Here is a 15873-nt window from a genome sequence, read left to right on the forward strand (position 1 = left end):
TTCAACGCACGATTTTAAAGTTCATTCCTCCCAGGCGTTCGATCCGCCATGTTTGTTCCGGTTGCCATGGACACGGTGTTCTATTTACACAGATGACAACTAGCCAGCTCTAGAAGCAAGGTGGGGATTTTTCTCTCTCCGTTTTTAGACTTTAAAAAATCAGCTAAATGATAATGAAAATCGCAAATCAAAGTCAAAAGTTACTCGTACGTTTTCTTTACACAAAGAGGAGACAGCAGGGTGACGTAAAGTGGAAGTTTTGGGTCTGAAACGCACCAAAAAATCTGAAATCATTTTTGCCGCTGAATGAATAGAACAAGGTCAAAGTCACCAAGGTTATTACTACTTATATAAGGACAACAACAGGATATTTTACGACAAAGACAGCCTGAAATGTAACCCAGTATTTTGTCTCGCAATATTTTAAGATTTATTAATGTATTGTTTGTGCTTGAGATAGATTTACATTTGTTTTTGATGACATTTGTAGGCATTTTACTCATCTACATTTGAGAAGTTGAATGATGGCGACTACAAAGTCAGGTCAACAGTCTAAAGACAACGCTAGCGTCGAGAAGACATCGATGTTTCGAAGAATGGTCCAGAAATTGAAGAAAGGATCAACAGAAGACGACTTGGAGGTTGAGACTAAGATCAATGTAAGTTTTTAATCGCCGCCGAACTGCGTTGTTGTTTATGCCATTTGAAGTGATGGCACTTGAATAACATTCAACATGAAGCTATCTTTAGTTCAATTTTTTTGTCACAAGGCCACCTTATGTAGATTCTGCGGATGCTTCACTAAACGTAGGTCACTATTTTAATACCCCAAAGTGTGTATCAAGGACATATTATCGTTTGCTAAGAGTATTTCTATTACGAAAATGCAAAATAGATACAAAATCATGACAAACTATAGACCCTCAAATCTACACTTGATATTTGCAGGCCACTTAAAGAAATTATTTATTGAACGATTTGAATGCAACTTGTATCATTTTGCCATTGGACAAAAAAGTGCAACAGTCAAAATGATCATTTTCAGAAAACATCATTTGCAGAAGTTACATAAGGTGGCCGAATTAGACTTGAGAATTCTTATGTTTCATTATGAATATGCTTTATTACACCAATATGTAGTTTGTTGGTTCTTTAATTTCAGAAAATAATGCTGAAGTGAAATATCAACATAAAATCTGTCTGAGGGATTTCAGAAGGACTATAGTATTTTTAATGAGAGTTTCCTCCAAGCACTGTTTACTCCAAAATGTCTTAGAAACAATAGAATTAATTGGTGTGATGTTTTTTTTTCATTTGTTTTGCTATGTTTTGTTTATTTGTTGTGTTGTTCTTATGGTAGCAATTGTTTTCTGTTCCTATTCAGCCAACCGAGAGAGTCAGCACAGAGCCCTCGTTAAGAGAGTAAGAACTCAGTTTTAGTCAGCTTTAGCTTAGTTAGCACTGCAGTCAGAAGTAGTTAGAGTTTACAACTATGAAAAAAAAATAGGAAAGAAGGAACCCAGTCTTCATTGTTGTATGTTTTTCTATGTCACATACTATTACTAGTACACAGTAACTTTGGGGGGGGGGGGCAAAATGGAGGGGGTGCTCATAGCTGTTACTGTTGCTAGAAAATCTAGTGCCTCAGTACAACATTATCGTGACAATTCACCAACTTGAAGGATTTAGTATTTCGAATAGACATAAACATTTGGAAATTGAAAAACAAAGTCAAGTGCAAAAGTCCTCTTTTTGTGATGCCAGAAAAGATGTGTCAGGTTTTTTTACTATTCAATTATGATACGATTTCCTAATTGTTATCATCAACTTTCTTTACAGGGCAAAAGAGTGCACTGGAGCTCTCCCAGAAGACCTGCAAAACCTCCAGAAGTAAGTACTGTAAATACATTTATTTTCACAGGTATCTTGTTTAGTGGTTGGAGTGACAAATAGGTTTAGTTGGTGGTCAAAGTTTGTGGTCAAAACAATAACGTAGCATATATAAAGACAGTTTTGCAGTGTCATGATTTTACTGTAGAGGGGCAGTGCAAAAACTACAAAAATTGAAATCAAGGTGATAATTTCAAGATGGATTGTAACTGTGTGGTAGCGCTATTTCATTTTTCAATTTCATTTTAATGTTATTAGTTTAAACAATAAATGAAGAATGATGGAAAATTGACTCCACAGGTACAATTTCAGAAACAATTGATGCAACTGCTGCCACAATACTGTCAATCATTGTATTCTCTTTGTTTATAATCTTTGCTGGAAACGACATCAAGAATTGTTAATCATGATTGTGGTATATCACTGTTAGTAATACTTACATCCCAACATTAGAGCAGGGAAGACTTCTATGTTCAGAAGAATGGTCATCAAACTGAAAAAGGAGTCGGCAGAAGATGACTTGGATGATGCGTCCAAGGTAAGTTCTAATGTTACTTAGGGAGTTTATTTATGTGTCAATACTTTAAATTTATTACTTTTGCAGTGGTTTTATTTCAACGAAAGATGGAGAGGGAGGTTATGGCAGTGTTTTAATCTAGTATGCTTACTATTACAATAATTACTATAGGGAGACATATTCACTGTGTCATGAATAATTGTGAAAAGTCACTGTAAAAAAACATATATTCAATAAAACCACCACAGAAGTTTCAAGATTTGCAGTAAAAATGGCAAGTACTTAACCTCCCCTGTGCCAAGTTCTTGTTATAGCATTTGAAGTGAAGAACATCATTTTAACAGATTTCTTTGTTATATTTAAGGCCACTTTATGTAAGTTCTGTTTATGCTTCATGGTGTGGTTTGATATTGTACGAAATGTGTATGAAATATCTAATGTAAGGAAGAAGTATGAAATTCTTAGGATAAAACTGTACACTGTGAATCCATGCACTCAAAACTATTTTGAATTTGATTTGTAGGTAGGTAGGTAGATTTGAATTGCTTTCAGAAGTTCCTTTTGTTTTGCTTTATTCTGCTTGTCTGTGGGTTTTTTTGGTTTATTGTAGCATGTTCCTTCTTACTTTCTTACTCAGCCAAGTCAGAGAGACCGCAGTGAGACCTCGTTGAAAGAGTAAGAAGTCAGAAGTTTTAGTCAGCTTTAGCTTTAGCCACTGTAGTCAGAAGTAGTCAGAGTTTAGAGCTATGAAAAAATTTGTATGTGGGGGGGGGGGGGATTCAGTATTCATTGTTACATGTTTAAAACGTATACTTGTATGCATACCCTGTCTTTTAGGGGGGGGGGGCAGAAAAATCACAAGGGTTCTTTGACTTGTTACTATTGCCAGAGACTGTACTTAGACAGTTTCACTCAGCAGTATATGAAATCATTTCTTCATCTTTGCAGAAATATATCAAAAAGATTTGACATTGAAGTACAATAACTATTATTGTAAACTATGTTGTTAACCATGGCAGAGATACCCTGCTTTTTTTATATAATATAACAGTACCAATTTATTTATCTTTTTTATTTTCTCATCCTTTCAGGGTGATAGAGTACAGTGATGCTCTTTTGGACGAACTACAAGACCTACAGAGGTGAGAATTAAAGAACACACATGTAGACAAAAAAATACTGGAAAAATATAACATAGATTCACTAGTTGATTCAGCTGATATATGTAGAAACACTTAATAAAAGACAGTGAAACAACTGTCACAAATTGTGTTGGCCATTTTCTTTATCATTTGTCATTGAAACATTTGGCTAAAATGTTTCTACTTTGTCATTTCAGCTTGTTTCGGACGAAACAACACTACACCTCCATTTTTGTCAGGTAACATTAGAAGTTGTGCTTGGAATTCTCTTTTTTTAATATGTTAACTTTATACGTTAAAAGTAAACTTAAGGAAGGTTGGGTTTGATCAGTACATGAAAGGTGGAAAGAAAGTCTAGAGCAGAATTCAATGTTGTCAAATCTATGGAACTCTATAATGTTACAGATATGCACTTTTCTTTCTTGATGCAAGTTCAACAAGTTAGCTATATAATCCACAGCAAGCAATTTATACAGATTAAGGATATTTTCTGGCAAATGTAAAAATTTTCACACCATTTCTATAGTTGTTATATCAATCAACTTTACAACATTTAAGAATATTTTTTAGCTTAAAGCTGTAACATCAGAACAATAAAAACAATCAAGATAATGAAACAAACGTGTTGACAAGTGCTATTAGATGTCAATTACATCAAGATCCTTTGCATCAAGAATACTAATGCAAATTTAAGGGCACAATTCTGTAATTAAAGGAAATTCATGTGATGAAGAGAAAATACTACAGTTCTTTACTCTGTTTTTGCTTTAAACAGGAGGCTACAAGAACAAACTGAAGACAACCACAAACTGGAGAACGAGATTCTGAGGTAAGAACCGCCATTTTCTACTAACGTCCTGTCCTTGGTGCTGAAAAGATATCTACTTGAATTGAATATTCATTTCTAAAGAATAAACTTGTATTTCATACAGTAGATCCTAGATAAACCTTTAGTTAAGCAATTTATATCACTTTCACCATGTAATCTAAGAAATAGATGCATGATATTTACTTTAGATTTTGAAATATTCATTGTGTTTTAGTTTTGATGCACCAGCAAACGTTCATTTGTATTTGGAATCCATCATTTCTACTAATTGTTTAGACAACAAACTCAAAGATACCACAAACCCTTGATTTTCATTGTTCCATGAAATTTATTAGTGCCATGAACTTAAAGAATATACAGTATGACATAAAATACCACTTTTTAAAAAGTTTTAATTTGCTTCCTATCTTTGAATGGGGAGCCATATTGCTACTGTAATTGTTGATGTTTTTTACGGTAACTAGACTTTAGCTACTAGTTAATGGATAGAATTTCAACAAAGCAAATGTTTGATAACTAACATTTGAGACAATAATTTTCTTCCCACCATTAAAACTAAATGCTATCAACTACTCCCTTTCCTCCCAAACACTAAAATACCAACTGCAATATTGAATGGGTTTACAGTATCTCTTTTCACAGTAATTTGTTGTAGACATGCTTGTTGTCATTATATTCCTTAATATCGTTTTATGGATTCTTTCTAGTGACTTCGCCGGACGGCTAGAAGTCACCAATATGTAAGTTACAAATTATCATTTTGAAATCATATCAGCTGATCATGAACTAGAGCTATCACCATTGCGAAGCATATACAGTCAAAGCTGGCTGGCCACCTAGCAAAGATAACCACCTCCATTCATAAGTCACATTGAAACAGTTCCATAAGATTTTGCATTGGTAAGACCCTCTTGTCTGGAGCAACCACCTCCAGTCACCAACCATTATCCTCTGTCCCTTGTTGAGGCCATGTTTGACTGTATTTGTTTTTAGTAAATCTAGAATTTAAGCATGTAAGGTTGTTAAAGGCTTGTAAAAAATTTGAACGGCTTCTTTATACAATCTGAGCAAGCTCTTAAAGCACACAAATTTGGGAACTGAAATGAAAAAATTGGCAATAGCAGAGAAATTCTTAAGATTAGAAACATTGAAACTTGATAGAAAGTGTTTCAAATCAGTTGTTTGAAGATGCTTAACAATTCTTTGATATCTTTCCTTAGAATGATCCGGAAGCTGGAAGAAAACACACAACACAGGTGAGTTTGGTTTGAGGAATCACTCACTCACTCACTCACACACATGCTGATACTCACACTCACCCACATACTTGCTCCCTTCCTCCCTCCCTCACTCCCTCCCTCCCTCACTCACTCACTCACTCACTCACTCACTCACTCACTCACTCACATTCACTCACACACATACATACTCACATAGTGACATACACACACTCACTCACCCACCTACACACCCACCCACCCACCCACCCACTATCCACTGACAATACACAGTTTATTGTGTCTGGTTCCCTAACTAATTGGGAATGTTTAATTAAGACCAGTTGTATTTAAATCATCCCTTTGACAAGCACAGAGATAGCATATTATGATATTTTGATATCAAAATAACATAACTACTTAGCTGTAGGGAGAGCACACTGCAGCAAACCAAAAGAGAGATTCTCTAATACATTTGTACTATAACATATTTGATATTTCTGTCCATTCTGTGTAAAACAACAGGATCTCCCAGAAAGATGAGTTCATTCAGCAGCTCCAGGCTCATGTGGTTGTCCTGGAGTCAGAAAAGGAAGGGTGAGTTATCTTTGTTTCAAAACTTATCATGATTTATAGGATATGGTCAGAACCTGATTTTTATTAACTTAAAGGTTCAGGTCTTCTAGTAAGAATATCAGTGTCACAGTATGCATGTACATGCACATATTTGTTGCCACTATTTGTACACTCTCTCACTTCTCACAGGGAGAGAACAGAAGCTGACGCGAAGATTAGAGAACTGGAGAAGCGACTCGTGGATCAAGCCGCAAAAACACGGCAGCGGTGAGTTGGGTTCAGAAATTAGACTCGCTCACTCTCGCTCGTCCACTCACTCACTCACTCACACACTCACTCACTCACTCACACACACACACACAATCACTCACACAATCACTCTCATTCATTCATCATTCACAATTACTCACTCGCTCATTCACTCACGCACTCACACACTCTCACTCACATGATTATTCATTCACTCACACACTCACAATCACTCACTCAATCACTCACACAAACTCATTCATTCATTCATCCATTCACACAATTACTCACTTGCTCACTCACTCACTCACTTAGACACTCAAACCTACCTTATTGTACCTAATGTTCTCATCAGACTTGGGAGTGTCAGATAAGTTGTAATTAAACCCTCCTTTAACAAGGTTAGGGATAAGATACTGATATCTAATGATAATAGAATATCATTTTTCCTAATGCTGTATTAGAATAAAAATTTAGCTATAAGGAGGACCCACTGTTGAAATCCACACTAAAGAGACTTCCTGAATGTTGTATTTTTATGCTTGATCTCATTTTGTCTATTCTATTCACCACAACAGAGTTTCCCTGAAAGATGAGGAGATCGAGCAGCTGAAGTCTCGTGTGGAGGTTCTTGAATCAGAAAAGAAGGGGTGAGTTATCTGCATTCTAAAACTAGCTTTAATAAAACTCTCATTTTGGTATGAAAAGGAATAGCTAAAATTTGGAATCTGTGCCCCTCCCCCTTTGATTCTACCCAATGTCATGTAATTGATAGGTGTCTTAAAATATGTGCCCAATTGAAACAATGACTATTGAAACAGCATGTAAACTTCTGGAATAACAACTTTGTAGTCAATTTTCTCCATCTAAATGGTGGTCTATATGGTTTATGTGTTATTTTCATCGTTTACAGATTTGGTGAGGCCAGACTGCATGTGGGCACTCAAACCCAGCAAGGGAATGATGTCCTGATTGACCCGCGGCCCATACAACAGGACATACAGAAGGTATGCGTAATGTGGCATCCATAAATTTTGATTTCGGCATTGTTAACGTTATGTAAAAGTGGTAAGAACAGAGCATGTTGTTACGCAGTGAATACAATAAATGTAAGTTCATATACCATTTTTCTATCTGCCATTTGAGACAAGGTACATTTGCAGTCATATGATATCATATTGTTGGATTTTGGCCACTGTTCAATATTTATACTACATGTGATACCAATCACAATAAATGGGAAAGCTAGAGAATTTGCTTACTAAAAGGTCTTCCCTACGTTTCATTTTAACGCTATTTTTACCTTCATACTTAGAATTGTCTCAATCAGTTTACCAATGCTTTGCATCAGTACCATGTGCTGTATGTTGTTTACAATAAAATGTTTAATATTCCATGATGCATCAAGGAATACTCAAATATTATACATCCTTTTTTTAGATGAGAAAAGAGAATGAGCAGAAGGCTGCACGTCAGCAGGAACTGATCAGAAATATGCGAGAACAGGTAAGGATCGGAAACTGATTTTGTTTGGCCCAATCATTCCGTTTCATCTATTGTAACCTTGTCCTGCTGGTGTTCTTGACCTAATTTGTTTCATTAATCGGGTAATTTTGCCTTGACTTTTTTTGCGCTGCTGTGGCATAGTTACTTCTGCATTTGATGCGTTTCACTGCGGTGTGATGCGTTCAGCTAAAAAATACCCCAAACCCGTGCATATATGGGACCCACATACAGACTCTGTAATGTGGAACCCATATATATATATATATATATATATATGTATATATATATATATATATATATATATATATATATATATATATATATATATATATATATATATATGGATAAGGGTTATATGGATAAGGGTTAATGATCATGATACTACATACATGTTATTGTTAGATTATGTCCTGGTTAGTGAAGTATCCTCTATATGTAGCATTATCAAGTGAACATTGTCAGAACCTACTTAAATGTGTATCAATGGATCAATTAAATCATTTATTCCGTTGGTAGATGGAGGCTAGCAAGGGGTTGATCAAGACGCTCAAACAGGTGAGTTTTGCAGATTCTGAAATGTTTTGATGAATACGAATATTGTGGTTGCCATTTTGATTGTGCAAATATGATAATAAGATATCATATTGATCCGTGCTATCGAAAAACAAAAGAATAAAAAAGGCAGTCTTGCGTTTTCATATAATACTTTTGAGTATTGATAGATATAGTATATCAAAATATACTATATCTATTTTAGGTTCTGCACTGAAATAAATTCACATTAGATGCAAATACTATGCTTGCCGAGATGCACTGTTCCATACAATTAATATCTCTTTTACCCCGGCATCATTACAGGATCTTACTGGGCAGATTGGGGCACATGAACATGTAAGTCACAAGTTTATGCGCCCTACAGTAAAAACTACAGGTTTTGCTTTCATGCTATTGCTATTTAAAGTGTACTTTTTTTTCAAACCGATGCTAGTATTTTGAAGCAATTCTTCTAATTCAGTCTTCATTAAGGGAGCACACCCCAGTTTCTTTGGTGTTTCAATTGGAGGCTGCGCACCCTCCAGTCTAGGTACTGTCTCTTCCAGGGAAGCATTCCGAAGTAAATCAACTGTGTATGGGATGAAAGCCTATCCCTTCCGCTACAGGATCAGCTGAGTTCTGTTTCTTCTACCTCTCTGATTTTGGTAAATCAGGAGACAAAAACATAATTTTCACGTCAAAAATGATGGTCAAATTTTGGCACTTTTGTGTAGGATAAAACTCGTAGAAAAAAATTTCTGGGTAGAAACGACTGATGTTGTCAGAAAGAGCAAAACCTAGCGTACAATCGAGCCAATTATAAAGTAAATTCTAGTACTAAGATTTCTTTAATCATCCATGGCGCGAGGCATGTCAGCATGACCCACAGAACGCAACAAAGGTCAATCCCGGGCCAAGGGACATTTCACCATCAACGCGGATGGATATCCGAAAGCAAGGCTCAGATCGAAACGAAATTTTCACCCAAAACACACCAATTCATACGCTTTTCAGCCATGCTAGTATCTAATATCAGTTCGAAGCACATTATGAGAAATCTAAACTCAAACCCAGCCCCTCGAAACCCTTTCGTCACTTTTTTGTCGGGCACTTCCGTGGACCCCGGTCGCGGAAGAACTGGGGTGTGCACCGTTAATATATGCAAATTATGATTTATGTTGTCTATGGCTTAAAAGAGTTATCACCTATCAGCATGCGAAGTTTGAGTTGTTTGCGACTTTTCGTTCTCGAGTTACAGGTGGTTGAAAGTTACCGTGTCGGAAGGCTGATTTTGTCCTTCTGGGCCTCGGTACCATTCTAGGCGCATAATAGCAATTACGTCACAATGGTAGCTTCCACTTGAAGACGATTTTTTCCATAAATTCAAGCTTAATGAACAGGTATTGCAGTAGAAAGGCATGTCAGTGAGGCGCTCTTGTGATGGAGGAGGCTTTCCTTCTATTTCTGACTAGAATAGACGCTACATACCGCCTAGAACGTAGTTGACTTCATGACGTCACAATGACTTTCACTTGCCTGTCTTTTCCATTGAGAACAGTGCCGTTTTAAGTTCCGTACTTCTACGGGAAGCAGTTAGAATTTTAATTTTTGGCGTTACCTGATAGAGAATAGACCTAGCCTCATCACCCAAGTGTTTTCGTAGCCAAGATTTCTTTTATTTTGTAGAAAAATGAACTTACATGATGTATCTTTGGTTAGGATGTCGGTCTGAGCCGCACTTCTAACAGCTATAAAGGTATAAACGGGCATCTGCTGAGAAAAGGCTGTACAAATTGGTGTCGGTCTCGGTGCGATAAACAAGCCTAGGGATGTATCTTCTGATTTGTGCGACTTATTTGCATGAATGTTGTAAACTAGCGCGACAGCGAACTTGACACTGGATTGGGCAGGAAAGTACGAGAATGACGTCATCAAAGTTTTTTTTCATTGAAAAGCGTCTGCTACTTGATGCAGGAGCGACTATTAAACAAACATATGCAATATCCCAGTGCCCCTGTAGTAGAGCAATGCAAAAAACAATGTTTTGGTAAATGTTACGTCATCAATGTTCAGGAAACACACTTTGAAGGCTGTTTGGCCGTGTTCTAAGGGGGGAGGGCGTGGGAGGGGGGCAAATCAGCACATTATATGACATTATATAACCATATTAAAACTTGCGAAATCCGAAATTTTTTCGACCAGGTTGGGTCGGGGCTACACAGTTTCCCGGGAAAAATGCAATTTGTTGGCTGTTATGGTCAGTATTTTTTGCAGGACGGGTCCGTTTAAGGGAGCACACCCCAGTTTCTTTGGTGTTTCAATTGGAGGCTGCGCACCCTCCAGTCTAGGTACTGTCTCTTCCAGGGAAGTATTCCGAAGTAAATCAACTGTGTATGGGATGAAAGCCTATCCCTTCCGCTACAGGATCAGCTGAGTTCTGTTTCTTCTACCTCTCTGATTTTGGTAAATCAGGAGACAAAAACATAATTTTCACGTCAAAAATGATGGTCAAATTTTGGCACTTTTGTGTAGGATAAAACTCGTAGAAAAAAATTTCTGGGTAGAAACGACTGATGTTGTCAGAAAGAGCAAAACCTAGCGTACAATCGAGCCAATTATAAAGAAAATTCTAGTACTAAGATTTCTTTAATCATCCATGGCGCGAGGCATGTCAGCATGACCCACAGAACGCAACAAAGGTCAATCCCGGGCCAAGGGACATTTCACCATCAACGCGGATGGATATCCGAAAGCAAGGCTCAGATCGAAACGAAATTTTCACCCAAAACACACCAATTCATACGCTTTTCAGCCATGCTAGTATCTAATATCAGTTCGAAGCACATTATGAGAAATCTAAACTCAAACCCAGCCCCTCGAAACCCTTTCGTCACTTTTTTGTCGGGCACTTCCGTGGACCCCGGTCGCGGAAGAACTGGGGTGTGCACCGTTAAGCAATTACAATAGCAAAACAATCAATAACTACAGATAAATGTTTATAGAGAACTCAAGTATGTTGTCGCTATGTTCCCTAAGTCTTAGGTAAACATTATTTCCATCGCTGATGAAAAGAGTCAGGTGGACACTTGAAAAGTCTGATAATTTCATACTGTAATCCGGGGGTATGGATTGAATTACAATTCTATTATTAATCAATAATAGATTATTCACTGACATTCACATTTGCATGTTACTAACATATTCCTGTCTATGGTGCTGATTTTTATGCTGTAATCACTTCTTTAGGGTGAAGTGAAGAAAGACATGACAGGGACGTCAGCTAAGAGAGAACATGCGGCGCTTGAGATGCCCACGCTGCTTCTCAACGGCCTACCCCTGGCTCTGCCCGATGATGAGCAGCACAAGCCAACAGATAAGAAGGACGCCGTGGCGTTTGAGATGCCCACGCTGCTTCTCAACGGCCTACCCCTGGCTCTGCCCGATGACGAGCAGCACAAGCCAACAGATAAGAAGGAACCCATAGCGTTTGAGGTGCCCACGCTGCTTCTCAACGGCCTACCCCTGGCTCTGCCCGATGACGAGCAGCACAAGCCGACAGATAAGAAGGAAGCCGTGGCGTTTGAGATGCCCACGCTGCTTCTCAACGGCCTACCCCTGGCTCTGCCCGATGACGAGCAGCACACGCCAACAGATAAGAAGGAAGCCGTGGCGTTTGAGATACCCACGCTGCTTCTCAACGGCCTACCCCTGGCTCTGCCCGATGACGAGCAGCACAAGCCAACAGATAAGAAGGAAGCCGTGGCGTTTGAGATGCCCACGCTGCTTCTCAACGGCCTACCCCTGGCTCTGCCCGATGACGAGCAGCACAAGCCAACAGATAAGAAGGACGCCGTGGCGTTTGAGGTGCCCACCCTGCTTCTCAACGGCCTACCTCTGCCCGATGACGAGCAGCACAAGCCAACAGATAAGAAGGACGCCGTGGCGTTTGAGATGCCCACGCTGCTTCTCAACGGCCTACCTCTGCCAGATGACGAGCAGCATGTACAGACGGAGAAGGAACCTGCGACTGCTCCGATGCCAGAGACTGAAAAGCCTGACGGATACCCTCCAACAAATGGTGCAAATGAGGGTGAAACGTTCGGGAAAGAACCTGCCACCCCACAGGGCTTCTTGAATCGCAGCCTGCCGTCAGGTGATGCAAACATAACAGAGCCATTGGGAAATCCTGAGCAAGAGCTGCCGTGCCTTCCAGAGTCCCTCGCTGAGCAGAGCGTCACCCAGAGTCTTGTAGAGCACAGAGTCCATCCGCAGTCTTCTATGGTCCACTCCTGTCCGCTTGTTGAGCTGGACGAGGCTATACCTGACTCCGTCTTGCAACAGTACCTTCTCTCCAAACGTATAGCAGCCTATGCTCAGCAGACACGTTTCATGTATGCAAAGGATTGTGGACTAAAAAATGTTCCACCTGAGAATCCTTACCCTGCACGAAAGTCAGCGTCGACCCCAGCACAGGCCTGTTCGGGAGATTACGCGCTAAATCACAGTGAAACTTCAGCTGGTGTAGTGCCTGAGCTCCTCCCTAATGACCTTACGGTTGAAGATGACCTTCAGCACAAGCAGGCAGAGAAGAAGGAAACTTCAGCTGGTGTGATGCCTGAGCTCCTCTCCAGTGACCTCCAACTGGAAGATGACAGACAGCATGTACAGACAGAGAAGGAACCTGCGACTACTGCGATGCAAGAGACCGACAAGCCAGTGAAGCATAACGAGGATATTCCACAATGCATCCCCGATGGATACCCTCCAATAAATGGTGCAAATGAGGGTGAAACGTTCGGGAAGGAACCTGCCACCCCACAGGGCTTCTTGAATCACAGCTTGCCGTCAGGTGATGCAAACATAACAGAGCCATCGGGAAATCCTGAGCTAGAGCTGCCGTGCCCACCAGAGTCCCTCGCTGAGCAGAGCGTCACCCGGAGTCTTGAAGAGTACAGAGTCCATCCGCAGTCTTCTATGGTCGACTTCTTTCCGATTGGTGCGCTGGACGAGGCTATACCTTACTCGCTCGTGCAACAGTACCTCCTCTCTCGACGTCTAGCAGCCTATGCTCACCAGGCACGTTTGATGGTGTTACCTGACTCCGTCATGAAACAGTACCTTCTCTCTCAACGCATAGCAGCCTATGCTCAACAGGTACGCTTGATGCGTGCAATGGATCGTGGACAAACAAATGCTCCACCCGACAATCCTGACTCTGCTCGAAAGTCAGCGTCGTCCCCAGCACAGGCTTGTTCGGGAGATTCCAAGCTGAACCACAGTGAATTGTCGCAGAGGCCCACCGTCAGATTAAGGGCGTCTTCGGACTCACTGTCAACTTCTTAAGTCGGTGGTGGAGACATAAAACCACAGTTCTGGTCTGCACCAGGGGTTGTAAGAAATGATGAACCCTCAGGACTGGAAATTGTACTTGAGAATTCCTCCACACCAGAACATGCCCACTTCGCGCAGCAGAAGGTATTGCAGAGATGTCAGCTCACTAACTTGTTTGGCACGTCGTCAACCAACAACACGGCCACTGCGTCCTGCCATGGAAAGAGCCCCAAGCTTCCTGGCACTGAGGGAGAGGACACTGTTCGAAACGACCCCGCGTCTTTCCCACTGGCACTGCTGCAGTCCAGAATTCAGAGGGGCCACAGGCTGACCACTACGTTATTCTGATAGGAGCTGTATCAGAAAATATTTGCTGAAGACTTGACGAGATTTTATGCAACAATGCATGTTCAACAAGGTGATCATTAGACATTACATGTGACTACTGTGTCAACAATGGCGCGTCCACTCAGTATAAGTCATACTATTCCACCATTTGTCTACATTTAATTTCCATGTGTACATAAATATCAGGATACTGTGCATGAGTGAACACCATTTTGGTCATCACCTATCGTCAGCATGTGTGATTTTATTATGCCAGTGTAATATATGGGTCATCGTATGTAAGCGAAGACACAAAACTTCACTTCAGAGACGACCTGTTTATGTGTGAAATTGTATTGAAATTGTACATACTTTTGAAATTGTACATGTATAAATCAAAGTGACACGACAAAAATATATTTACAAAACACAGATTTTAACCAAAGTATTTTATGATGCTTTATATTCATGTATATGTGAGTGTAAAAACAGACATTTTAACCCGAGGTGTATTTTGTAATGCAATTCAGAACTATATAGACACTGACTGTTATTGTGGCTTTGTACACATGTGAAATGTAATATATGTGTCTTCTGAAGCGCCAAGAGGACTGTGTTGTATTTCTTGGACTTTGGTGTGGCTTGAATTGTTTTATATGTAATAGATCAAATATTAAACCAAGATGCCGCAGCTATATAATCCAACCACATTAATTGACTTGTATACTTAGTGCGTGAACAATGTGAAAACTTTGTACCTAAAAATTATATCGTTCTGTAGCGGTGCTATTTTAGTACTTTTGCAACCATTTCTGAAGGTTATAGTTGCTTACATAACCTAGGTAGTGTTTACGTTAGAAAATACAAACGCGCAGAATAAGTCAGATTTCTCCCCGGTACGGAATGGTATACGGTATGGCGTTTGTCCGCTAAACCAACAGACCCGACTATTGCGGCATATTTTTTTTCGGATTGGAATTTTCAATGGCACTTTTTCAACGTTAAATATGGAGCTCATTACTACCAATAGAGTCGAACAAAGTCAATGTGTAAAGTAAAATCTTTCATCCCAACATCTGCTTGGAGATGTTGTTCATCCGCTATTTATATGATAGATATCTGAACACTAGACCCTAAAATGATATGAGAAGGACATACTGTACCTGTAAACTATAGATTGGTTCTATCCTACTGAAAATTGTTTATGGTTCTTGTCCTATGTTGCCTAAAATAACCCGTTTATATTAAACAATACGTCAAACATGATTTGATAAAAGAAAATTCTAGACTGCTGCAAACATGTGCGGCCTTTCGAAGCAAGCCTGTCTGTACAACTAACATATAGTTTGAAGGCTATTGTCATTCTGTGGTCTGATGTCCAGTTTTCTGTCATTTTATTCATAACAGCGGGTAAATTTGAGTTTTAGTTAACATGGCCAAGTTACTTTAGGGAAAGTGGATGCAGTTCACAAATTCCCTTAAAGGAAAGCTACACAAAACATTGAAAATCCTTCTATGCTATGCTTAATATATTCCAAAGTCAAATTCTTACTTCAAGTTGTTTCACATAAGTCCGTCATAGTTCTGGGATTTTCCACAGTTTGCAACTTATGCCGTGCTGACGCCTTCTCGCCTGATAATTGAATTATATGACGTCAGTGTTTCAAATTTTTCACCTGATGATTAGATTTTAGAACACTGACGTCATATAATACAATCATCAGGTGAAAAATTTGAAACACTGACGTCATATAA

At 39.4% G+C, this 15873-nt stretch overlaps 1 protein-coding gene across 4 annotated transcripts; it reads left to right on the forward strand.

Annotated features, from left to right (window-relative positions):
* The first annotated feature begins 471 nt into the window (after positions 1 to 471).
* On the forward strand, positions 472 to 14724 carry LOC136441852 (microtubule-associated protein futsch-like). 4 transcript variants are annotated; one of them, XM_066438377.1, is made up of 18 exons: positions 472 to 659; positions 1385 to 1422; positions 1840 to 1890; positions 2344 to 2428; positions 3045 to 3082; positions 3499 to 3549; positions 3747 to 3788; positions 4325 to 4378; positions 5086 to 5118; positions 5599 to 5634; positions 6121 to 6192; positions 6361 to 6438; positions 6999 to 7070; positions 7334 to 7427; positions 7861 to 7926; positions 8443 to 8481; positions 8785 to 8817; positions 11707 to 14724. In XM_066438377.1, the coding sequence occupies exons 1-18, from the start codon at positions 522 to 524 to the stop codon at positions 13801 to 13803; spliced, it is 3117 nt and encodes a 1038-aa protein (XP_066294474.1). In that variant the 5' UTR covers positions 472 to 521; the 3' UTR covers positions 13804 to 14724. The 4 variants fall into 4 exon arrangements, with proteins under 4 accessions (XP_066294474.1, XP_066294475.1, XP_066294477.1 ...); XM_066438378.1 differs by lacking the exon at positions 6121 to 6192; XM_066438380.1 differs by lacking the exon at positions 3045 to 3082.
* Positions 14725 to 15873: the final 1149 nt, after the last annotated feature.

Source organism: Branchiostoma lanceolatum, chromosome 9 (genome assembly GCF_035083965.1).
Source record: "Branchiostoma lanceolatum isolate klBraLanc5 chromosome 9, klBraLanc5.hap2, whole genome shotgun sequence".
Lineage (NCBI taxonomy): Eukaryota > Metazoa > Chordata > Leptocardii > Amphioxiformes > Branchiostomatidae > Branchiostoma > Branchiostoma lanceolatum.